The sequence below is a fragment of the Mya arenaria genome, chromosome 9 (genome assembly GCF_026914265.1).
Source record: "Mya arenaria isolate MELC-2E11 chromosome 9, ASM2691426v1".
Lineage (NCBI taxonomy): Eukaryota > Metazoa > Mollusca > Bivalvia > Myida > Myidae > Mya > Mya arenaria.
Window position 1 is genome coordinate 52,067,859 of NC_069130.1, and position 25,979 is coordinate 52,093,837.

The window sequence follows — 25,979 nt, forward strand, 5'->3', positions numbered from 1 at the left end:
CAAGTATTGAAAAACAAACCGAGGAGTTCCGAATGGACGCCCAAATGTTTTCGCGCATGCGCTATGTTAAATGTTCGTCACGTATTTGCTTTAATGGCGGCCGTAAATGTGAGTTTTGATTTTTTTTAACACAATTCAACAACTTTTCAGATCAGCATCACATTATGTGTGTAATCAGAGACATTAAGGAAATGCAAAACCATATTAATTGAGTTTAATATTTGAAAATCATGTTTCATTTCACGTATATTTTCATGTTCTTACTGCTTTCGTTTTACGTGTATGTATACTGCTCAAACTTTGAAAGTCATTATCCCATTAAGACCTCCAAATAAACAATTACATATGTATATACATACTGGTTAGAGAGGGGAAAATAATAGATAAGTAATTAAAGAGGAAAAGGCTTAGAATTAACAAAATACGTTCTGATCAGTGTTTGACACTTAGACTTTTAGAGAAGTCCACCGGACTCCTTAATTCCAAAATCAAGGAGTCCGACATAAAAATAAGGAGTCCAGGATAATTAGAACATTTATTTAAATTTATTGACTCAATGCTCCAGCTAGCCCTAAATAACAGGTTGGGACACCCGCTGCCCTTTTCAAGTACCCGGTTGCCATTTTACTACACCCAGCTGTGCCCTTCTGTTTGCCAGTCAATGTCCAGAAATTAATTATAAATGTACATACTTTTGACACTAACTTAAAGTTAACAGCTGAGGTAACAAACTCTAAGTACCGTATTGAAAGAAGTAACATCACATTACATAAAAAGTTGAGTAACTGGCCCTTGCAAGTGTCCCATAAAGGCTAGTTTAATTCACATCAAAATTGTCATTTGGCTGGAGCACTGATGACTATTTATTCAATGATTTCACAGAGCCTTTGGTATTTTATTTCTGAAAGGCAAACTAGAGATTTGTATTATGAGAGCACATTTAAGTTATATTTTAATTGTTGTATTCAAATAACATGAACATGACTGAAACTATTTATCTAATAGATTCTAATATGACTTGAAGAAATTGCCATGAACTGACGATCTAGATATAGAACCTTGGCCTCTTGTGAAGCGGCTGTGGAGCCATCAGATATAAGGGAATTGAACGGGGGCATTATCAAATACTGAATTTTGTTTAATTGGAACATTCATCTGCAATCAGTGCAACGAGACACTGACATGCCTTATATGTTGTGTCAATGCTAACAGACTTTGCAATATAAGCTTGGTACATAGTGACATAGTCTGTGTAGGACTGTCCTTATTTCTGAATAATGTTCAGCATCCATAAACAGAATGCACTACCTGTCAAAGATAGCTTTGTTCAGCTGAATGAACAAGCAGTCAGCTGGTGATTAACTTAATTATTTTTCCCTTTTTTGCATTTTCTTAGCTTATAATATTATCATGGCCCTTAAAAGAGTTTTGATGGCTTTCAATCACATAGTTCTGGCTTCCATAACTTTAATGTTGATGTTTATTTTTTTAATGTTTACAATACATTAAAGTTATGGCGTAACCCCCATAGTAAAGTCAACCAGAATCAATTGAGTGTGATGATGCAATGCAATCACATGACCATGATGACGTCGATGGATTCTATTTATAGCATCGGATTCACATTGTTCATTTAGTTGAATCCAATTACAGTAAGGCTGTATATACCTTTTGATAAGTAAAAACAATTTATTTATTCCAAATTTGTTATTAGTTATTTATTAATTATTCGAAATAGAAAAAATAACAGCAAAATAAACACTAGGTCACATGGGTATTTTCTGAAAATCTTGGTGTCACGTGATTAAATTTGAACACAACTATGACCTAGATAAGGAATGCTTGTAATAGGATTTATTAAAATGCTAAATCAACTATCTTTAAGGCGTTTTTTGGTTTTGAAAATGAGTTTGTGAACTACATTTTACTTCATTAACCTAAGGATACAGCTATTTTGTCTGTACAATGCATACAAGTGAAATAACAGCGTGACATAAAAATGTCACGAATTCTGGTAGGGTTTGGATACGGCGTTCTCTTCAGCGAACACATCCAAAAAGGTAATATATAACGTGTTCGCTGAAGTTCTTTAGCTATCAATCGCACGTTAGAGCGCACAGTGACAAAGCTCCCTACAGTCAGGTACTCATACAGATGTCAGTTCAAACATCAGCCAAGACAATTGTTTTAACCATGCTTGCTGAATTTCCTTTCTCTATAAATTACAAACTCTTTATGATTTTTTTTCTTTTTCAGTTCTTTTATTTTTGCTGCCGGTGGCGAAATCCATTTTACCGTTAACATAAACATTGTTTACATCTAAAATCAATGAAGAATATTTTTGGTAAACACCGTTTGACGGGTTTTATCGATTTAATTACCATATTACAAACTTTAAAAGATACATGAATACCAGTCTATGACGTCACTTACTACATTAAAGAGCGTCTAAATGATAACGATTTGACGAGTCGCAAAATAAACATACGAGCTTTCGGATACTTTTAACCTTCGGATACGATTTGTGTACAATTGGATTTTGAAATGAAGGAGTCCGACGGACTGCCTAGACGGAAAATCCGGTAGTCCGAGCCGAATTTTAGGAGTCTCGGAGTACCGGACTCCCGTTAGTGTCGAACGCTGCTGATTATATCGCATAGATTCTACTGTACTCATTCATCCATAACGGTTGCACAAATATGATGAATAGATGAAATTAGACTTGTTTATCATACATGTAGTTATACATATATGCATTGTCATTCTCTATGACAACAGTATTGCATTTTGGTTCAATTTATGTTTTATTGTTTTTATAGTAAGAAACCAGCCTTTTAATTATTAATGCACCAGTCAATTGTAACCACTGCCCCCCAGGTCCGGGGGTATACCGGGGAAATGGGCCGTGTTTTTACCTTTCAGGTGGCCCTGCAGTGCCGGGTGAATGTTGTGGTTATGTCTTCGCTTTAAATATAGCGGGGAATTGGCCTTAACTAGGGTCCCTGGGGTGCGGGGGCATTTGGCAGAGAATTTACCATCTGTTCGTCCTCGCAGAGCGGGGATTTAACCGGGGGTGGCTGGACCGAAAGTCAAAGTCCTCGCTATTCCCCGGACCTGGGGGGGGGGCGTGGTTACAATTGACTGGTGCATAAGCTTTGTGAAAAATCATCCTGGTATCCAAGCGCATACTTATTTATAGGCTGTGAATCATAGTAACACATAATCATCAATTTGGTGTATGATTACATGGCTTTTTCTATAGTACCCAAGGGTACGACTATCAGACCCATTCCCAAAGCAAAATGTAAGGTATTTTTTCCAATCTTCAGAAAAAAATACCAATAAAAGAATATTTTTTTTTTAGAAAGTCTTTTTTATCTGTATTGGTTCATTTGCAACTTCCTAATAAGTCATGTCATGTAAAGTTTTTTTGATATAGATCTCGGAAATCATTGATTTTCATCACATTCAGAGATCAGTATGAAATATTATCTGTCATGATTTATTGCAATAGATATTTACAACCAAAGGATTGATATTTCAGCCATTTGGGTCCTTTAAAGGGAAAATAAACTAATATTAAATCATTTCCTAATTCTCAGGAGACTACACAGCTTTTTCTTTTAACTGTACAATTTCCCAATTTCGGCATTTTCATGACGCAAAATTTCCCAAAATGTCCAGGGTCTTTTTCCCAAAATGGCCAGAGAAAGCCCTGCATTATTTAGATATTAACAGTGAGCTAAAAGGCTGTACTGTACCTTATTTTCAACACAATCGCATTAATTATTCTAACATGTCATGTAGAAAAGTAAGGAGAGATTCTTTTTCCTCCGATATGAAGACACATGACACATGATAATCAGAACATATACAAAGAAACATACAGTCTTATAGAATAAAACTTTACGTAAATGTTATACAACAAACATATAAATCAGGTAAGAAGGATAACTATAAATACAATGAATAATACTGTATTATAAGATAACAATGCATCTACACATATACTGAAAAAAAAGTGAATGAAGCATAGTTTTATAATTTCATTTACCTTATCTGCTGATACTACTACATGTATATATTATAGGCTGTAGGCCTGCATGGGAGTCGAACCTCCTACCCATAGATTGATAGTCAAGTGCGGTACCACTAGACCACGGATCAGCATCAATTTAATCATTCTCGTTCACCTGAGTGATGATGCTATGGGTTCCATAGATTGGATTTATCACGATAGGGGTGAGAGTTGTCTAGTGGTATAGGTGTCCGCCTCTCATCCAAGAGGTTTTGGGTTTGAACCCCATCAGGGTGAGAGTGGTCTAGTGGTTAAGATGCCTGCCTCTCACCCAAGGGGTTCAATCCCCACCAGGAGTACTTTCTCATGGCCTCTCAGAATGGACACAGTACTGGTTTCTGCCCAGGAAACGGACCCGGCAGTGATTCTATAAGCTTAACTTTCGTCACAATCGAGCAAAAATAAATTTGTATATACTAATCAAACCTGCGATTAGAGGTCAAAATTATATTTTTGCCCAATGGGATGACAGTATTTTTAAAATCTGCAGTACATCCACTTAAGTAAATTAGCAGTCAGCTGTTATAGGGGCTGAACCAGTAGACAAAATATTATGTCAAATACTAAGCTGATTTAAAGCTGCATTCTCACAGATTGAACGTTTTGTCAACTTTTTTATTCGTTGTCTTTGAATAAGCCAATATTTGCGAAAATGCATAAAAAACAGTTATATAAGACTGCTGACAAAAAATTGGATCATAGATTTTTATATTTAAGTTAAAAAAAATGATTTTTTTATGCATTTTTCTTAAACCATAAGTAATGGTTTTAACCATAAAACATTGGTGTTCGAGCGAAAATATAAAAATCTACGATCCGATTTTTTGTCAGCAATCTTATGTCATTGGTTTGCAAAAAATGCTGTTTCCAAGACAAAAGAAAATGTTGTAAAATTGGTAAATCTGTGAGAGTGCAGCTTTAAGGGTTATGTCAGTATGTATTTACCAAAATAAAGAGTTATGCGACTGCATCGCATTAAATTATTTATTTTGGTAAAAAAAAAATAACCGTGAACCATTACAATGGTTATTACTTAAATAATTTTATGCTGTATAATATGTAATAATTTTAACCCCCTACGGATTCCACCATAGGGGATGTCCGTCCGAATATCATGCACATCATTTTATTTTATTGGTTGCCATGCCAACATAAAGAATCAATTTACTACAATTTATAAGGGTCCTATAATAACAGCAAAAATGTCGTGAAAAATGTGGTGGCTATTTCAACATTTTCTTAAAGATGCACTCTCACAGATTGAACGTTTTGACAACTCAAAAAATTTTTTTGTCTTGGAACGTCCCAATTTATATCAAAATGAATGGAAACTAGTGATATACGACTGCTTACAAAAATCAGATCGCAGATTTTCATAGTTTAGTTAAAAAAAATGTGTTTTTCTTAAACCGTTAGTAACTCTTTAGCCATAAAACATCAATTTTTGTCGGAAATATGAACATCTGCGATCTGATCTTTTGTCAGCAGTCTTATATCACTAGTTTGTGGATATTTACGCAAAAATTCGCTCATTCCAAGAAAATAAATAAGTTGCCAAAACAGTAAATTTGTTAGAGTGCAGCTCTAATTTATGCTAGTAAATTGTATAAGAATCTGAAGGGGACTTTTATAATGTAAGTTATACTCAGTGACTTGTTTCTTTTACCAGTTATTGAATACAGTCTAATGGCAAAACAATGGCCTCTTATCGGGATTCGTTGAGGGAAGAGGAGGTCCAAAACTGGATCAAGGCCGCCCTCGCCCTCAACATCACCAAGGAGGGTTTACAAATTTTTGTGGAGGAGGTGCTGACATGCGTTCACCAGGACATCTATAACAACGTTAGAACATCCAAGGGTCTTCCAGGCGGGGCAACATGTGTACAATGTTTCACCGAGAACGTGTTGAAGTGCTCCACTCCTAAGATATGCACAAGTAAAAAAAAATGCAAATTTCATAACGGCCCTTCAAAACAGTATGTTCCTTGTCCAAATGGGATTTGTGAAGGCGTCCGTGATGAAATAGTTCAACATCACAGGTTTTCGGGACCATCCTGGAAGAACACGAACGCAGACAAATGGAGCACCATTCCCTGGGAGATAGCCAAGTGTTTCCTTCCTCCTGATGGCTACAAAACCGTGTCCTCCATCAAAGACAGTGACTTCAACGGCGTGATCAGCGTCATGATGAATTGCGAGGATTTCCAGAACAAGCTGTCGTTTATCGTTGCAACACAGCCAAATTTGTTAACAGAGGTAAACATATGAATCATACTATAATCATATTATGCGATTTCGATGACTTTTTAAAGCTGCACTCTCACAGATTGACAGTTTTGACTTTTATTTATTTATTTTTGTCCCAGAATCAGCTTATTTGGGCATCACTACATTTAGTTCGGTCATATAAGATAATTCACTAAAAAACAGCAAAAAAAAACTCGTTTTTAGCTCTACTGGCCAAAGGCCAGAAGAGCTTATGCGATGGTAATGTGTACGTAGTATGTGCATCCGTGCGTTCATGCGTCTGTAAACAATTGGTTGTGAACACGATACAGTCTTCAGTTTTGATTGTATCTCGATGAAACTTGTACAGTATCTAGATATCCATTAGAGCTCGGTTCCTTTCGAAAACCAGCCAGATCCGCCCATAAATGCCTAGATTATGGGCCATGAAAGGTTTCAAGAAATGCTTTCTATTTTTAGCCAGGTCTGCATGAGCGAATTCTATTTTTAGCCAAGTTTACATGTACATGTAAATTTAAGTCTAGAGTTAAGGGAGACAATTTGCAAGTCTAGGATTTTGAGAGACAATTTGCTTTTTGCTTCTGCAGTTGATTTTGTGAATTACTCTGCCTTGTTCTTGTTGAAAGCCCAAAGGCCATTTTTTAGCTTTAAGTTCTGTAGTTTGCGCATTCATCTTAACAAAATTGGTTGTGAATGTTTAAGTGATGCACCTGGTGTCATTACTGGCCACACCCAGGGTTCACAGGTTTGGTAAACATAAATCTGGAAAGGTTTGAAAATCTTTTTGTGTGTTCGTGCATCCATCTCAGCACAATTGATTGTGAATGTTTGTTCAAATTGATCAATGTTTTCCTAGGCTGCCCTTGACTTTGACCTTTTGACCAACTTTTTTATGCCCCCGAATGTGGGCATATTAAAATCGCACAGTCCGTCCGGCTCTGTAACTTTCCCTTGTATGGACAGATTTTAAAATAACTTGCCACATGTGTTCCACATACCAAGACGACGTGTGGCGTGCAAGACTCGTGTCCCTACCTCAAAGGTCAAGGTCACACTTGGTGTTTATTCACAATGGAGTGCTGCATATAAGGACATAGAGTATAGGTTGTCGTGTCCGGGCTGTAACTTTCTCTTGTATGGACAGATTTTAAAATAACTTGCCACATGTGTACCACATACCAAGACGACATGTCGCGTGCAAGACCCGTGTCCCTACCTCAAAGGTCAAGGTCACACTTAGTGTTTATTCACAATGGAGTGCTGCATATAAGGACATAAGAGTATAGGTTGTCGTGTCCGGGCTGTAACTTTCCCTTGTATGGACAGATTTTAAAATAACTTGCCACATGTGTTCCACATACCAAGACGACGTGTCGCGTGCAAGACCCGTGTCCCTACCTCAAAGGTCAAGGTCACACTTAGTGTTTATTCACAATGGAGTGCTGCATATAAGGACATAGAGTATAGGTTGGCGTGTCCGGGCTGTAACTTTCCCTTGTATGGACAGATTTTAAAATAACTTGCCAAATGTGTTCCACATACCAAGACGACGTGTCGCGTGCAAAACCCGTGTCCCTACCTCAAAGGTCAAGGTCACACATAGTGTTTATTCACAATGGAGTGCTGCATATAAGGACATAGAGTATAGGTTGTCGTGTCCGGGCTGTAACTTTCTCTTGTATGGACAGATTTTAAAATAACTTGCCACATGTGTTCCACATACGAAGACGACGTGTCACGTGCAAGAACCGTGTCCCTACCTCAAAGGTCAAGGTCACACTTAGTGTTTATTTACAATGGAGTGCTGCATATAAGGACATAGAGTATAGGTTGTCATGTCCGGGCTGTAACTTTCCCTTGTATGGGCAGATTTTAAAATAACTTGCCACATGTGTTCCACATACCAAGACGACGTGTCGTCTGCAAGACCCGTGTCCCTACTTTAAAATAACTTGCCATATATATTTGACACGTAAAGGCAAGATCAACTTTTCATGTACTGACCTTGTTCGTAGGTCAATGTCACATTCGGGGGCATTCGTCACATACTGTGACAGATCTTGTTTAACTTTTAAAACTACAGAAATTTTTACTGTAAGTACAGTTTTTAAAGCATTTTTTTTTTGTCAGATGACTTTTACTTGGCACATATTAAAACAGTGCTCCAGCTAGGCCTAAATAGCAGGGTGGGGCACCCGGCTGCCCTTTTCCAGCACCCTGCTGCCCTTTACTACACCCTGCTGTGCCCTTTTGTTTGACAGAGCCAATTTTCAGAAATAAGTATGAAAATAATAAATATAAATAGTTTTGACACTAAATTAAAGAAAACAGCTAAGGTATTCATAACTAACTATTAGGATTGAAAGTAATTACAACAAATACACAATAAGAATTCAACATTGGCCCTTGCAAGTGCCCGATCAAGGCTCATTGAAAGTGACCTTTTTAACCTAGCACCCTGCCCTTTTCAAATCCTGGCTGGAGCACTGTTAAAATAGTTCATGCAACTAATCTGCTTACAATACTTTCTGGGCTCAGATGTTGAACGTGCTACGTTTTCAGGTAACCCAAACACAAAACATAAACTATATGTCTGTTGCCTTTTACCCATACATACATGCTGTAGATTGATATGATCACAAAAGCCATGCCAGTAGAGCATAGGCCCTTTTGGGCCTCTTGTTTCTAAAAGCGTTACTAACATTTTTAGCCATTAAACATCAATTTTCGAACAAAATAATATGAAAAAACCCCAGATCAGATCATTTGTCAGCAGTCTTATATCACTGGTTTCCAGACATTAACGCAAACATTGGCTAATTCCCAGACAAAACATAAAAACGTGGCCTTAACAGTCAGTCTGTGAGAATTCAGCTTTTAAGAATGTTCATAATAAGTGTAGAATGTTTCAGTATTCACTTGAAGTTGCTCTGATTATTTTGTACATTCTTTACTCTAATCCAAACAACCAAGAAGTCTTAAAGTGAATATATAGTTACTACATATTGCATGATAGTATGCATTTCAATTTGGGCCATCTTCACCACAACTACAAGCTATGTTAGACAATACTTATTTCAAACATTACATTTAAGGTTCGGGACATTGGTCGACGCATACGCCATTCCCATGACCAGAGGGTCAAGAAAACAGAACTAGTGGACTTTCTGGTCAAGCTACGCACCCTGCTGGAGGATAAGACTGAACTAGCAAACCGACCTGAGGCTCTACACGCTGCGGAACAGCTTAAGAAGGTACAAATTTACATTTTAGCGGACTAAACAGATTATACAGGTATGACTTTACAAGAGAGATGGCAAAATTGAACTAGCATACTGGCCAAAGGCACAACAAGCCGCGAAACAGATTAAACAGGTATGGCTTTCCATGATAGAGGCCACAATTGAACTAGCATACCGACCCTAGGTACGACATGCCGTGGAACAGATTAAACAGGTATGACGTTACATGATAGATGACACAACTGAACTAGAATACCGGCACATAGCACCACATTCCGTGGAACAGATTAAACAGGTATGACTTTACATGATAGAGAACACAACTGAACTAGCATACCGAATTAGGGCACCACATTCTGTGGAACAGATTAAAGAGGTATGACTTTACATGATAGGGAACACAGCTGAACTAGCATACCAATGTAAGGCACAACACGCCACAGAACAGGAACGAGAAATGGTATGAGTAAAAGATTACTTTTTGTATCAAATTTGTTGACGCGTGTAGAAATACATATCAACTTGATGGAAGGGCACTTTTGAATTATAACGTGTGCACTATTTTTTGTGTAGTTCAGGTATGAATATATTGAGAAGAAAAAAAAATAAAAAATATTATGTACGGTGAAACCTCGCAGACGACTTTTGAACTTGACTGCCAACTTCTGCGCATGTGCACACCCGAGTATGACTTATCATGTTAGGGGACACAATTGAACTAGCATACCCTAAGCTCAAAAAAGCGAAAAAGTGCTTCAACGGGTATGAACTTATATCCTAGAGGACATAAGGAAACTAGTATACCGACCTGAGAATCAACTGATTGAAGGTATGATTGCACGTGTACTTTTTTGTATCAGATTCGATAAACTCCTGCAAAGATATTTGTCTGCGAATTATATCGTGTGGAATACCTTTTATGCGGTTCAGGTATGAGTTTATTGAACACAATTTGGAATAGTATGGTTTGACCTTGCACCTAATCAGATCACTAGACTTAAGTGTAGGTGGGGGCCCCTATTCAACCTTGCACTTAATTATATCAACGGACTTTACTGTAGGCGAGGGGGGTCCCTTCTTGACCTTCCACTTTATCAGATCACCGGACTTTAGTGTAGGTGGGGTCTTTATTTTACCGTGTACTTAATTAAACCACCGGACTTTAGTGAAGGTGGGGTCCCTATTTGACCTTCCACTTAATAAGTTCAACAGACTTTAGTGTAGGTCGGGGCCCTATTTGACCTTCCACTTAATTAGATCAATATACTTAAGTGAAGGTGGGGTCCCTATTTGACCTTCCACTTAGTTAGTTCAACAGACTTTAGTGTAGGTCGGGGCCCTATTTGACCTTCCACTTAATTAGTTCAACAGACTTTAGTGTAGGTCGGGGCCCTATTTGACCTTCCACTTAATTAGATCAACATACTTTAGTGTAGGTGGGGTCCCTATTTGATCCACCTAATTAGATCACTAGACTTTAGTGTAGGTAGGGGTCCCTATTTGACCTTGCACCTAATAAGATTTACAGACTTTAGTGCAGATGAGGGTCCTTATTTGACCTTGCAATTAGATCAACAGACTTTAATGTAAGTGGGCGTCCATATTTGACCTTGCACTTAATTAGATCAACAGACTTTAATGTAAGTGGGCGTCCCTATTTGACCTTGGACTTAATTAGATCAACAGACTTTAATGTAAGTGGGTGTCCCTATTTGACCTTGCACTTAATTAGATCAACAGACTTTAATGTAAGTGGGCGTCCCTATTTGACCTTGCACTTAATTAGATCAACAGACTTTAATGTAAGTGGGCGTCCCTATTTGACCTTGCACTTAATTAGATCACCTGACTTTCTGTAGGTGGGGCACTATTTGACCTTGCACATAATAAGATCACCGGACTTTACTGTAGATGTGGACCCTTTTTGACCTTTTACCTAATTAGATCACCGGACTTTAGTGTAGGTGGGGCCCCTATTTGACCTTGCACCTAATTAGATCACCAGACTTTAGTGTTGGAGGGAACCCCTATATGGCCTTGCACCTTAACAGATTTCCGGACTTTAGTGTTGGTGGGAACCCCTATATGGCCTTGCACCTAATTAGATTACCGGAGTTAAGTAAATGTGAAAACCCCTAAATGCCATTGCACCAAAGTGTAGGTTGGTGTCCGTATTTGACATTGCACCTAATTAGATAACCGGACTATAGTGTTCTTTGGGGCCCCTTTTTAACCTTGTACCTAATTAGATCATCGGACTTTAGTGTAGGTCGGGTCCCTATTTGACCATGCACTTAATTAGATCACCAGACTTTAGTGTAGGTGGGGCCCCTATTTGACCTTGCATCTAATTACATCACCGGACTTTAGTGTAGGTGGGGCACCTGATAAGAATCCTGGACTTTAGTGTAGGTGGGGTCCCTATTTTACATTGCACCTAATAAGAACACTGGAAGTTAGTGTATTATTATGGGGGGGTCCCTATTTGACCTTACGTCTAATCAGATTACCGGACCTTTGTGTTGGTGGGGGCCATATTTGACCTTGCACCTAATAGGATCACCGGACTAAAGTTTTTGTGGGGGGTGCCTATTTGACCTTGAACCAAATTAGATCACCCGATTTTAGTGTAGGTGGGGGCCCTTATTTTACCTTGCACCTAATTAGATCACCAGACTTTGGTGTTGGTGGGGTCCCTATTTGACCCTGCTCTTAATAAGATCACCAGACTTTAGTGTAGGTGAGGTCCCTATTTGACCTTGCACTTAATTAGATCACCGGACTTTAGTGTAGGGGTGGTCCCTATTTGACCTGTACCTGATTAGATCACCAGACTTAAGTGTAGGAGGGGCCCTATTTGACCTTGCATCTAATTAGATCACCTGACTTTAGTGTAGGTGGGGTCCCTATTTGACATTGCATCTAAATTGATTACTGGACTTTAGTATTGGTGGGGTCCCTATTTGACCTTGCACCTAATAAGATCACCAGACTTTAGTGTAGGTGAAGTCCCTATTTGACCTTGCACTTGATTAGATCACTGGACTTTAGTGTAGGTGGGGTCCCTATTTGACCATGTACCTAATTAGATCACCTGACTAAAGTGTAGGTGGGGGCCCCTATTTGACCTTGCATCTAATTAGATCACCCGACTTTAGTGTAGGTGGGGTCCCTATTTAACATTGCATCTAATTGATTCCTGGACTTAGTATTTGTAGGGTCCCTATTTGACCATGCACCTAATTAAATCAATGGACTTTAGTGTCTGTGGTGGTCCTAATTTGACAACTGCACCTAATTAGACTACCGGACTCTAGTGTAGGTGGGCCCCTTTTTGACCATGTACCTAATTTGATCACCTGACTTTAGTGTAGGTAGGGGTACCTATTTGACCTTGTACCTAATTAGATCACCTGACTTTAGTGTAGGTGGGGGTACCTATTTGACCTTGTACCTAATTAGATCACCTGACTTTAGTGTAGGTGGGGGTGCCTATTTGACCATGTACCTAATTAGATCACCTGACTTTAGTGTAGGTGGATGTACCTATTTGACCATTTACCTAATTAGATCACCTGACTTTAGTGTAGGTGGGGGTACCTATTTGACCTTGTACCTAATTGATCACCTGATTTTAGTGTAGGTGGGGGTACCTATTTGACCATGTACCTAATTGATCACCTGATTTTAGTGTAGGTGGGGGTACCTATTTGACCTTGTACCTATTTGATCACCTGATTTTAGTGTAAGTGGGGGTACCTATTTGACCATTTACCTAATTAGATCACCGGACTTTAGTGTAGTGGGGTCCCTATTTGACCTTGTACCTAATTGTTCACCTGATTTTAGTGTAGGTGGGGGTACCTATTTGACCATGTACCTAATTAGATCACCTGACTTTAATGTAGGTGGGGTCCCTATTTGTACTTGCACCTTATTAGATCACCGGACTTTAGTGTAGGTGGGGCCCCTATTTGAACTTGCACCTTATAAGATTACCTGACTTAAGTGTAGGTGGGGTCCCTATTTGAACTTGCACCTTATTAGATCAACGGTCTTTAGTGTAGGTGGTGTCCCTATTTGAACTTGCACCTTATTAGATCAACGGTCTTTAGTGTAGGTGGTGTCCCTATTTGAACTTGCACCTTATTAGATCAACGGACTTTAGTGTAGGTGGGGTCCCTATTTGTTCTTGCACCTTATTAGATCAACGGACTTTAGTGTAGGTGGGGTCCCTATTTGAACTTGCACCTAATTAGATCAACGGACTTTAGTGTAGGTGCGGGCCCCTATTTGTACTTGCACCTAATTAGATCACCTGACTTTAGTGTAGAAGGGGTCCCTATTTTTACTTGCACCTAATTAGTTCACCAGACTTTAGTGTAGGTGGGGTCCATATTTGAACTTGCACATTATCAGATCACCGGACTTTAGTGTAGGTGGTGGGTTCCTATTTTTACTTGCACCTAATTAGATCAACACACTTTAGTGTAGGTGGTGTTCCTATTTGTACTTGCACCTAATTAGATCAATGGACTTTAGTGTAGGATGGGTCCCTATTTGTACTTGCACCTAATTAGATCACCGGACTTTAGTGTAGGTGGGGTCCCTATTTGTACTTGCACCTAATTAGATCAACAGACTTGATTGTAGGTGGGGTCCCTATTTGTACTTGCACCTTATTAGATCAACGGACTTTAGTGCAGGTGGGGCCCCTATTTGTGCTTGCACCTTATAAGATTACCTGACTTTAGTGTAGGTGGGGTCCCTATTTGAACTTGCACCTGATTAGATCAACGGACTTTAGTGTAGGTGGGGCCCCTATTTGAACTTGCACCTTATTAGATCAACGGACTTTAGTGTAGGTGGGGTCCCTATTTGTACTTGCACCTTATTAGATCAAGGGACTTTAGTGTAGGTGAGGTCCCTATTTGTACTTGCACCTAATTAGATTACCTGACTTTAGTGTAGGTGGGGGTACCTATTTGACCTTGTACCTAATTAGATTACCTGACTTTAGTGTAGGAGGGGCCCCTATTTGTACTTGCACCTAATTAGATCACCTGACTTTAGTGTAGGTGGGGTCCCTATTTGTACTTGCACCTAATTAGATCACCTGACTTTAGTGTAGAAGGGGTCCCTATTTGTACTTGCACCTAATTAGATCACCGGACTTTAGTGTAGGAGGGGTCCCTATTTGTACTTGCACCTAATTAGTTCACCAGACTTAAGTGTAGGTGGGGCCCCTATTTGTACTTGCACCTTATTATATCACCGGAATTTAGAGTAGCTGGGGTCCCTATTTGAACTTGCACCTAATTAGATCACCGGACTTTAGTGTAGGTGGGGTCCCTATTTGAACTTGCATCTAATTAGATCACCGGACTTTAGTGTAGGTGGGGTCCCTATTTGAACTTTCACCTTATTAGATCACCTGACTTAAGTGTAGGTGGGGTCCCTATTTGACCTTGCACCTAATTAGATCAACGGACTTTAGTGTAGGTGGGGTTCCTATTTGAACTTACTCCTAATTAGATCAACGGACTTTAGTGTAGGTGGGGTCCCTATTTGAACTTGCACCTTATAAGATCAACGGACTTTAGTGTAGGTGGGGTTCCTATTTGTACTTGCTCCTAATTAGATCAACGGACTTAAGTGTAGGTGGGGTCCCTATTTGTGCTAGCACCTTATTAGATCAACGGACTTTAGTGTAGGTGGGATCCCTAGTGTAGGTGGGATCCCTATTTGTACTTGCACCTAATTAGATTACCTGACTTTAGTGTAGGTGGGGGTACCTATTTGACCTTGTACCTAATTAGATTACCTGACTTTAGTGTAGGAGGGGTCCCTATTTGTACTTGCACCTAATAAGATCACCTGACTTTAGTGTAGGAGGGGTCCCTATTTGTACTTGCACCTAATTAGATCACCTGACTTTAGTGTAGGAGGGGTCCCTATTTGTACTTGCACCTAATTAGATCACCTGACTTTAGTGTAGGAGGGGTCCCTATTTGTACTTGCACCTAATTAGTTCAGCAGACTTAAGTGTAGGTGGGGTCCCTATTTGAACTTGCACCTGATTAGATCACCGGACTTTAGTGTAGGTGGGGTCCCTATTTGTACTTGCACCTAATTAGATCACCGGACTTAAGTGTAGGTGGGGCCCCTATTTGTACTTGCACCTAATTAGATCACCGGACTTTAGAGTAGGTGGGGCCCCTATTTGAACTTGCGCCTAATTTGATCACCGGACTTTAGTGTAGGTGGGGTCCCTATTTGAACTTGCACCTAATTAGATCACCGGACTTTAGTGTAGGTAGGGTACCTATTTGTACTTGCACCTAATTAGATCACCGGACTTTAGTGTAGGTGCGGGCCCCTATTTGTACTTGCACCTAATTAGATCACCGGACTTTAGTGTAGGTGGGGTCCGTATTTGTACTTGCACCTTATTAGATCAACGGACTTTAGTGTAGGTGGGGTCCCTATTTGTACTTGCACCTAATTAGATTACCTGACTTTAGTGTAGGTGGGGGTACCTAATTGACCTTGTACCTAATTAGATTACCTGACTTTAGTGTAGGAGGGGCCCCTATTTGTACTTGCACCTAATTAGATCACCTGACTTTAGTGTAGGAGGGGTCCCTATTTGTACTTGCACCTAATTAGATCACCGGACTTTAGTGTAGGTGGGGTCCCTATTTGTACTTGCACCTAATTAGATCACCGGACTTTAGTGTAGGTGGTGTCCCTATTTGTACTTGCACCTAATTAGTTCACCAGACTTAAGTGTAGGTGGGGCCCCTATTTGTACTTGCACCTTATTAGATCACCGGACTTTAGTGTAGGTGGGGTCTCTATTTGTACTTGCACCTAATTAGATCACCGGACTTTAGTGTAGGTGGGGTCCATATTTGTACTTGCACCTAATTAGATCACCGGACTTTAGTGTAGGTGGTGTCCCTATTTGTACTTGCACCTAATTAGTTCACCAGACTTAAGTGTAGGTGGGGCCCCTATTTGTACTTGCACCTTATTAGATCACCGGACTTTAGAGTAGGTGGGGTCCCTATTTGAACTTGCACCTAATTAGATCACCTGACTTTAGTGTAGGAGGGGTCCCTATTTGTACTTGCACCTAATTAGATCACCGGACTTTAGTGTAGGTGGGGTCCCTATTTGTACTTGCACCTAATTAGATCATCTGACTTTAGTGTAGGTGGGGTCCCTATTTGTACTTGTACCTAACTAGATCAACGGACTTAAGTGTAGGTAGGGTCCCTATTTTTACTTGCACCTAATTAGATCACCGGACTTTAGTGTTGGTGGGGTCCCTATTTGTACTTGCACCTAACTAGATCAACGGACTTAAGTGTAGGTAGGGTCCCTATTTTTACTTGCACCTAATTTAATCACCGGACTTTAGTGTAGGTGGGGTCTCTATTTGTACTTGCACCTAATTAGATCACCGGACTTAAGTGTAGGTGGGGCCCCTATTTGTACTTGCACCTTATTAGATCAACGGACTTTAGAGTAGGTGGGGTCCCTATTTGAACTTGCACCTAATTAGATCACCGGACTTTAGTGTAGGTGGGGTCCCTATTTGTACTTGCACCTAATTAGATCACCGGACTTTAGTGTAGGTGGGGTCCCTATTTGTACTTGCACCTAATTAGATCACCTGACTTTAGTGTAGGTGGGGTCCCTATTTGAACTTGCACCTAATTAGATCACCGGACTTTAGTGTAGGTAGGGCCCCTATTTGTACTTGCACCTAATTAGATCACCGGACTTTAGTGTAGGTGGTGTCCCTATTTGAACTTGCACCTTATTAGATCAACGGACTTTAGTATAGGTGGGGTCCCTATTTGAACTTGCACCTAATTAGATCACCGGACTTTAGTGTAGGTGGGGTCCCTATTTGTACTTGCACCTAATTAGATCACCTGACTTTAGTGTAGGTGGGGTCCCTATTTGAACTTGCACCTAATTAGATCACCGGACTTTAGTGTAGGTAGGGCCCCTATTTGTACTTGCACCTAATTAGATCACCGGACTTTAGTGTAGGTGGTGTCCCTATTTGAACTTGCACCTTATTAGATCAACGGACTTTAGTATAGGTGGGGTCCCTATTTGAACTTGCACCTAATTAGATCACCGGACTTTAGTGTAGGTGCGGGCCCCTATTTGTACTTGCACCTAATTAGATCAACGGACTTTAGTGTAGGTGGTGTCCCTATTTGTACTTGCACCTAATTAGATGAACGGACTTTAGTGTAGGTGGTGGGTCCCTATTTGACCTTGCACCTAATTAGATCACCGGACTTTAGTGTAGGTGGGGTCCCTATTTGAACTTGCACCTAATTAGATCAGCGGACTTTAGTGTATGTGGTTGGTCCCTATTTGACCTTGCACCTAATTAGATCACCGGACTTTAGTGTAGGTGGTGGGTCCCTATTTGACCTTGCACCTAATTTGATCAACGGACTTTAGTGTAGGTGGGGTCCATATTTGTACTTGCACCTAATTAGATCAACGGACTTTAGTGTAGGTACCCCAACCCTATTTGTACTTGCACCTAATTAGATCAACTGACTTTAGTGTAGGTGGGGTCTCTATTTGTACTTGTACCTAATTAGATCAACAGACTTTAGTGTAGGTGGGGTCCCTATTTGTACTTGCACCTAATTAGATCACCGGACTTTAGTGTAGGTGTGGTCTCTATTTGTACTTGCACCTTATTAGATCAACGGACTTTAGTGTAGGTGGGGCCCCTATTTGTACTTGCACCTTATAAGATTACCTGACTTAAGTGTAGGTGGGGTCCCTATTTGAACTTGCACCTTATTAGATCAACGGACTTTAGTGTAGGTGGTTTCCCTATTTGAACTTGCACCTTATTAGATCAACGGACTTTAGTGTAGGTGGGGTCCCTATTTGTTCTTGCACCTTATTAGATCAACGGACTTTAGTGTAGGTAGGGCCCCTATTTGTACTTGCACCTAATTAGATCAACAGACTTTAGTGTAGTTGGGGTCCCTATTTGAACGTGCACCTTATTAGATCAACGGACTTTAGTGTAGGTAGTCCCTATTTGAACTTGCACCTAATTAGATCAGCGGACTTAAGTGTAGGTAGGGTCCCTATTTGAACTTGCACCTAATTAGATTACCGGACTTTAGTGTAGGTGGATGTACCTATTTGACCATTTACCTAATTAGATCACCTGACTTTAGTGTAGGTGGGGGTACCTATTTGACCTTGTACCTAATTGATCACCTGACTTTAGTGTAGGTGGGGGTACCTATTTGACCTTGTACCTAATTGATCACCTGACTTTAGTGTAGGTGGGGGTACCTATTTGACCTTGTACCTAATTGATCACCTGATTTTAGTGTAGGTGGGGGTACCTATTTGACCATGTACCTAATTGATCACCTGATTTTAGTGTAGGTGTGGGTACCTATTTGACCATGTACCTAATTGATCACCTGATTTTAGTGTAGGTGGGGGTACCTATTTGACCTTGTACCTAATTGATCACCTGATTTTAGTGTAGGTGGGGGTACCTATTTGACCTTGTACCGTACTTGTAAGTCGTGGCAAAAACATGCAAGTCGTGGGAACGAGTAATTTAGTCGTGATCACGAGATAAAAAATAGTTTTATTAACACATGTCACCTCTATGACAACGTACTTACACTTTCTAATGTAGTAAAACTGTTTTCCGTTCAAATTGTCTTTATAATATAAGTTTATTATTTATATTTTTTTGTAAAATAGCCTTTGAATTATGGGATGCTTAATGTATTGATCTTTTTTGTTGACAGCTGGAAACAGACGATTTCAAGATCAGTGCTGAGAACGAAGGGGAGATATTGAAGGAAGGTAAGAGATGCTTTTGATCAAATTGACGTATATGGATATGGATAACTGTGTGTATGGTGGCTTACGTAAAGAGCTAGCTTGTGGTTGCTTATGAGAAGTAGGGTGTAGGTCACTGTTTCTAAGAAAGAAAAATGGTTTCTGCCCACTAACTTTCGTTAAGAAAGATAAGATAGTGTTGAAACTCTGCATTTCTAGCACACCGGATAGACATTTCCGGTGACGTCAGCCGTGCTGGAATATAAGTATCATGTGTTTCCGGTACGGATAGAAAAATCCGACCCTAGGGCACGCGCGTAAGCCGGTAACGAGGCTTTCCGAGTTATCGGACACGCAGCGTGCCCGAGGGTCGGAATTTTCGATCCGGACCGGAAACACATGCTTATTTTTTTTGCATGTCTTAAATTATCAATTTGTGGAAAAATTGACGTAGAAAACGCACTTTTATTTTGTGCAGTTCACCAAAAAGCGCGAATACTTATATATTTAATTGCGCTTTATTGAAATGGAATAATTTACTTTTCATATTCAATACAAGAAAAGAAATAAGAAGTGGCGCGTTGTTGCGCGTGACTCCTCTTACATGGGGTGTGTAAGACGGTTTTTTTCCACCACTGGTCACATGACCGGAAACACACGTCCGGTATGCAAGAAAATTCCATCTGGCACCCCTACCGTGATGCCAGATGAGTCACGCGCTGTGACGTTATACTTTCTATTTCTTTTATTATACACTTTATGTAACTATAATTATGAGATTTCAATAGATGAGTGCGATAAATATTAACATTACTAAAATATACCTTCAAAACAAAAAGTAACCCTTAAAAGACGTGATACTCAGAAACTTCTTGACGTATGCCGTGAATAAAACTTACTGCGCGTCATGCCGTGAGTAAACATCATCGCACGCCCTTTTTGGTAAAATGTACAAACATGCGCTTTTCCATGTATTTTTTCACAAAATATTGTAATTCAAGGTATGCTAGAAAAATGTCTATCATATGTGTCGGTTCCTCGGTTCCAGATCGAAAAATCCGACTCTCGGGCACGCTGCGCAGCCGGTAATTCGGCAAGCTTCGTTACCTGGCAACGCAGGTGCCATCGAGTCGGGGGGGGGGGGAGGGGGTTCTATCCGGACGTGTGTTTCCGGTCATGTGACCGGTGCTGGAAAAACTCATCTTACACCCCCCATGTAAGATGAGTCACGCGCAACAACGCGCCATTTTTTATTTCTTTTATTGTATGGTTTATGAAAAGTATAGTATGCAATTTCAATAAAGCGGAATCATAAATATAAGTATACAATACCTTTAATTTAAATTGAAAAGAAATAATCGTAAAAGCGCGATGTTTAAAGAAACTATTTGACGTCGATAGTGATTTAAAATGACAGCGCTTGATGAAGTCAGTACACAACGTCGCACGCGCTTTTTGCTGAAATGTACTAAAGTACGTTTTCTACGTCAATTTTCCCACTAATTCATAATTTTAGGTATGCAAGAAAAAACATCAATCATGTTTTTCCGGTCCGGATCGAAAAATCCGACCCTCGTGCACGCTGCGTGACCGGTAACTCGGAAAGCCTCGTTACCGGCTTACGCGCGTGCCCTCGGGTCGGATTTTTCTATCCGTACCGGAAACACATGATAGATACTTATAAGAACTCATACAACTTTTAACTTATACAACCATTACACTATTGCTGCCTTTCTTCTTACCAAGCGTCTTGTGATATTTCTGCTTCTTATCACCTGTGCCAAGCGTCATATGATATTTTTGTATACCGGACGTGTGTTTCCGGTTATGTCACCAGTGCTGGAAAACCCCTATGTTAGATGAGTCACGCGCATCCACGTGTCACTTTTTATATCTTTTATTGTTTGGTTTATGAAAAGTATATTTAACCATTTCAGTAAAGCGCAATCAAATATATAAGTATGCAAAACTTTTGATTAAAATTGGAAATAAATAATCATAAAAAACGCGATTTTCAGAGTAACTATTTGACATCAATAGTTATTTAAAATAATTGGTTGTCCGGTTAGCGCAGTGGTAAGCGCGCTCGCTTCTCACCTAATCGACCCGGGTTCGATTCCCGGCTTGGGCGCATGTGAGTTTGGTTTGTGCTCACCAAGCCGGACAAGTGGGTTTCCTCCGGGTTCTCCGGTTTTCCCCACAACACAAGACCACACTCTCGCGTAATATCGTGCCAACGAGAGTGATTAATATAATGTTGTAATAACTTGTTTCACAATCGTTATAAAATAAATATGTTTAAACTAAACTAAAATAATTGCGGTTTATGACGTCAGTAAACGATGTCGCACTCGCTGGTTCGTAAAATGTACATAAGTGCGTTTTCTATATCAATTTTACCACAATTTGATAATTTTAGATGTGCAAGAAAAAATATCAATCATGTTTTTCCGGTCCGAATAGGAAAATCCGACCCTCGGGCACGTTGCGTGGCCGGTGACTCGGCAAGCCTCGTTACCAGTTTACGCATGTGCACCCGGGTCGGACTTTAATCCGTACCGGAAACTTGTGATATATACTTATAATGTTGCTTCTAATCGTCTTATGATAATACTGCTACGTATATTCTGCAACAAGCGTCTTGTGATATTGCTGCTACTTATCTTCTGTACTAAGCGTCTTGTGATAATGCTACTTCTTATCTGCTGAACTGAGCGTCTTGTGACAATGCTGCTTTTTATTGTCTGTACCAAGCGTCTTGTGATAATGCTGCTTCTTATCTTCTGTAACAAGCGTCTTGTAATAATTCTGCCTCTTATCTTTATGTACCAAGCGTCTTGTAATAATGCTGTTACTTATCTTCTGGACCAAATGTCTTGGTAAAGGCTGCTACTTATCTTCTGTAACAAGCATCTTGTGATAATGCTGCTTCTTATCTTTGGTCCCGGGCCTCTTGTTAAAGGCTGCTACTTATTTTTTGCAACAGACGTCTTTTTGATAATTCTGCTTCTAATCTTCTTTACAAGCGTCTGTTGATATTACTAACCGTCTGCATCAAGGGTCTTGTGATATTGCTTATTTTTATCTTTTGTACCGAGCGTCTTGTCACAAAACTGATTCCTGTTTTCTCACCAAGTGTTTTGTGATAATGCAAACGTATATGTTCTTATTTCTATGTTTTTAATGATACATCTTTACATTTACTTCAGGATTACGACTACGTTTGGCAAACCATTACCGAACCACGTTGGCCGACATGCCGATATCTCCCATTCTCGGAGAAAAGAACGCAAAACTCAGGAAATTCTACGTGGCACCGAAAATTGTGGAGAAAGATCATCGAAAAATCGGCAAAATTGACAACAAAGAAAGCAGTCAAAAAATTGCAAAATTTTCAGATGTTTTCATAAAAGAAATTCAGTTGCTCAGAAATGTTTTCCTTGTTGGAGAACCGGGCAATGGCAAATCTACATTCTCCGTAATGTGTGCCCTGGATTGGACCCACCAGTATTTACCAGCGGAGGAAAACGTCGGTATTAAAACAAGCTTTGCCGACCCAGAATTCTTCAAAGAGTTTGCATTTTTGTTTCATGTCACCCTACGAGATTCATGTAAAACGTGTGATCTAGCAGAAATGATCAAGGATCAACTTATACGTAAAATCTACCACGAGAAGGATGCCGATGATGGTTACCGGCTCTTACAGACGGTGCTGGAAAGTGAAACATGTTTAATCATAGCTGACGGCCTCGACGAATGGACCCATCCGGAAAACGTAAACTGTACCTGCAAAACTGAGGAAAAAGTCATCCCTTTCCGTAATTCGGCCAACAAGGCCACACTCCTCACGACAACGCGTCCCTGGCGAATGTCACAGTTTAGAGTGGAGGATTCAAAGATCGACAAATATCTTGAAATAGAAGGAGCAGCAGACACAGAGCAACTCGTGGAAAATATCATCAACATTCTTAATGAGGGAAATAAGGATGAACGAACACCAGAGGCTTTCATGTACACGGCGTGGGAGAAAGGTCTTGAAGGATTATTGTCAGCACCTATCAGCATCACCCAGCTCGTGTGCCTGTGGTTCGAGGGCAAATCGTTAACCGATTCAAAATGTGACATTTATGCTGGCGTTATAAACATGCTGTCACGTAGACATAGTTGTAAGCAAAGCGGGCATAACATTCCGGAAATCGATCTGCCACCCGTATTTAAGAAACATAAATGCTTCATGCAAAATCCCAATGTTTATCTTGCGCTGGCAAAGTTGGCATACACAACTTTGTATTCAGAGTGCAGAGATTCGTCTGTTGTCTTTAGCGACACAACAGTCGACGCTTTGTTAAGCAGGGAGCAGGTTGAATTTGCATTGAAGTCAGGCTTACTCACGGAGAAGAAATCCAACTCATTAATCGAGGAATCATCTCACTTTTCATTCTTTCATAAAACACTTCAAGAGTTTTTAGCGGCTCTTCATTTATGTTTGAATGAAAACGACTACAGTCAGCTATCAAACAAGTACGAACAAGATAATAAGGAAAATATCTTGGGAGATGTTTCTCAGACATTTATTTTCATATGTGGAATGAAGCCCGAGCTCGGTGTACAAATGTCTTCATGGATCAATAGTTCTATACCACCATACCAACCATCAATCGACGGTATAGAGGCTAGACTATTTCAGGACCTGATTCTCTCCGGGAACCGTGAAGCCAGGGCGAACAACTATGGTGACATACCGCTCTATCTCGCACACTTCAGGATTCATTGTGACAAGGATGTCGTAGTGTTAAAAAAGCTGATGATGATAAACAAGGAACGTATTCAGTCACTAGACATCAGTGGATACAATGATCAAATTAATGGGGAAGAGGTGCAGGAGGTGATCACATCCTCCTCCGACTCCCTCAAAGCAGTGGAACTGTCGTACCGTGATGGGCAGTATGACCTGTCCCAGTGTCACAGGCTGGAATATCTGCATATATGGGGAGACAGTACAACACGTGTGCAGGTTGATCCAACACATATTACAACATGTTACTTATATAGTGTATCATCGAATGTTGAAATGTACATATTCAGATTATTTAAACACGATCAAAGGTGGAGTAAACTACAACGTGTTGTGTTAGATGGCGTTAAGAATGTCCAGTTACTTGTGGATACACTACCAAGTCTCCCTCAGTTACAAAGCCTTGAAATACGGTTTACAGATCTAGGTGAGCTCCACCTCCTCCCTCCAGCCTCCATCACCGATATTACACTTTGGTGGGTGACAATGACAGCGGGGGCGGTGCGGAGTCTGATAGAGACGATGAAGAACATACCACACACCATTACATGCCACATGGAGTACTGCCCGGTGAAACCTGCCAGTGAGATGGAAGACATCCGAGAACATATGGACAGTTCGCCGTCATTCAAGGTTCTCATGTTTAACGATTGGAGTAGAGGGCTTGATTTCAGCTTCACCAAAATGTGAACAATAAGTTAAAAGTTCGCGTTGATTATGGGAATTCATGTTTGATGAAAAACAGTGAAACAATCAATGGGGAAGTGTCATTCTATTTATAGATATGTATGTTACTTTTCCAGGAACTAATTATTATCAACCACTTTCTATGTGTATTCAAAGTTAATTTGATTTATGTTGTGTATTTACATGCATCCTAAAATAGATTTAACTGTACACAGCAATGTCGTTGTGGCTGGTGTTGTTAAATATATCGAACGCGGATGAAAACTTTCTTTTTTAATTATAACGCAACAGTCCCTAATCAACACGTGCAATAATCGGTTCAACTTGATGGACATTTTTTTAAAAGAATCCTTCATTAAATCAACTAATTTCCTAGTTTGATGTGATATCATTTGATAAATGTTAAGTACTTACTTCGCTAAGAGATTATTAATTGATATGGAATATTTAACTTATTTCTTTATTCACAATGGCATTCTTGCTCAGCTGTTTTTTATATTCTGTATTATAGAAATGTATCAATAACACGTTGACTTTTTTAATTTCTATGATCTATTACGTAAATTTTACATTATTATAATGCTATCTACAAAACTATGGTATCATTTATGCACCAGTCAATTGTAACCACGGCCCTCAGGTCCGGGGTAATACCGGGGAAAGGCGGGGAAATTGGCCGTGTTTTTACCTTCCAGGTGGCCCTGCAGTGCCGTGTGAGTGCGGTGGTTTTGTCTTCGCGCCAAATATAGCGAGGAATTGGCTTTACCTAGGGTCTCTGGGGTGCGAGGGCATTAAACGGGGATCTTACCAGCAATTCGTCCCCGCAAGACGGGGATTTTACCCGGGCTTGGCAGGAACGAAAGTCCAAGTCCCCGCTATTCCCCGGACCTGGGGGAGGGGCGTGGTTACAATTGAGTGGTGCATTATCGACAAATGCTTCAAAAGAAATACCCAAAAAATGAACACATTTAGTTACCTTAAATGATAGAATATACAATGGCCTATTATTTAACATGTCACACAATTGGAGTATTATTGAAGAAGATATGATTAAACGTTGAAATTAT

The 25,979-nt window shown here is 40.0% G+C and overlaps 1 protein-coding gene across 1 annotated transcript; it reads left to right on the top strand.

Annotated features, from left to right (window-relative positions):
* LOC128203050 (uncharacterized) lies at window positions 1–25,979 on the top strand. Its single transcript, XM_052904301.1, has 5 exons — window positions 1–108; window positions 5,748–6,333; window positions 9,420–9,578; window positions 19,397–19,454; window positions 22,640–25,979. Exons 2-5 carry the CDS (start codon window positions 5,776–5,778, stop codon window positions 24,913–24,915), a joined length of 3,051 nt encoding a protein of 1,016 aa, XP_052760261.1. The 5' UTR covers window positions 1–108; window positions 5,748–5,775; the 3' UTR covers window positions 24,916–25,979.

Bases quoted from the DNA above. Each gene is read 5' to 3' on its own strand.
- LOC128203050 (XM_052904301.1), top strand. From the start codon at position 5,776: ATGGCCTCTTATCGGGATTCGTTGAGGGAAGAGGAGGTCCAAAACTGG. The intron at 6,334-9,419 runs GTAAACATATGA...ATTACATTTAAG, and splicing joins AGCCAAATTTGTTAACAGAG to GTTCGGGACATTGGTCGACG. The intron at 19,455-22,639 runs GTAAGAGATGCT...CATTTACTTCAG, and splicing joins AGGGGAGATATTGAAGGAAG to GATTACGACTACGTTTGGCA.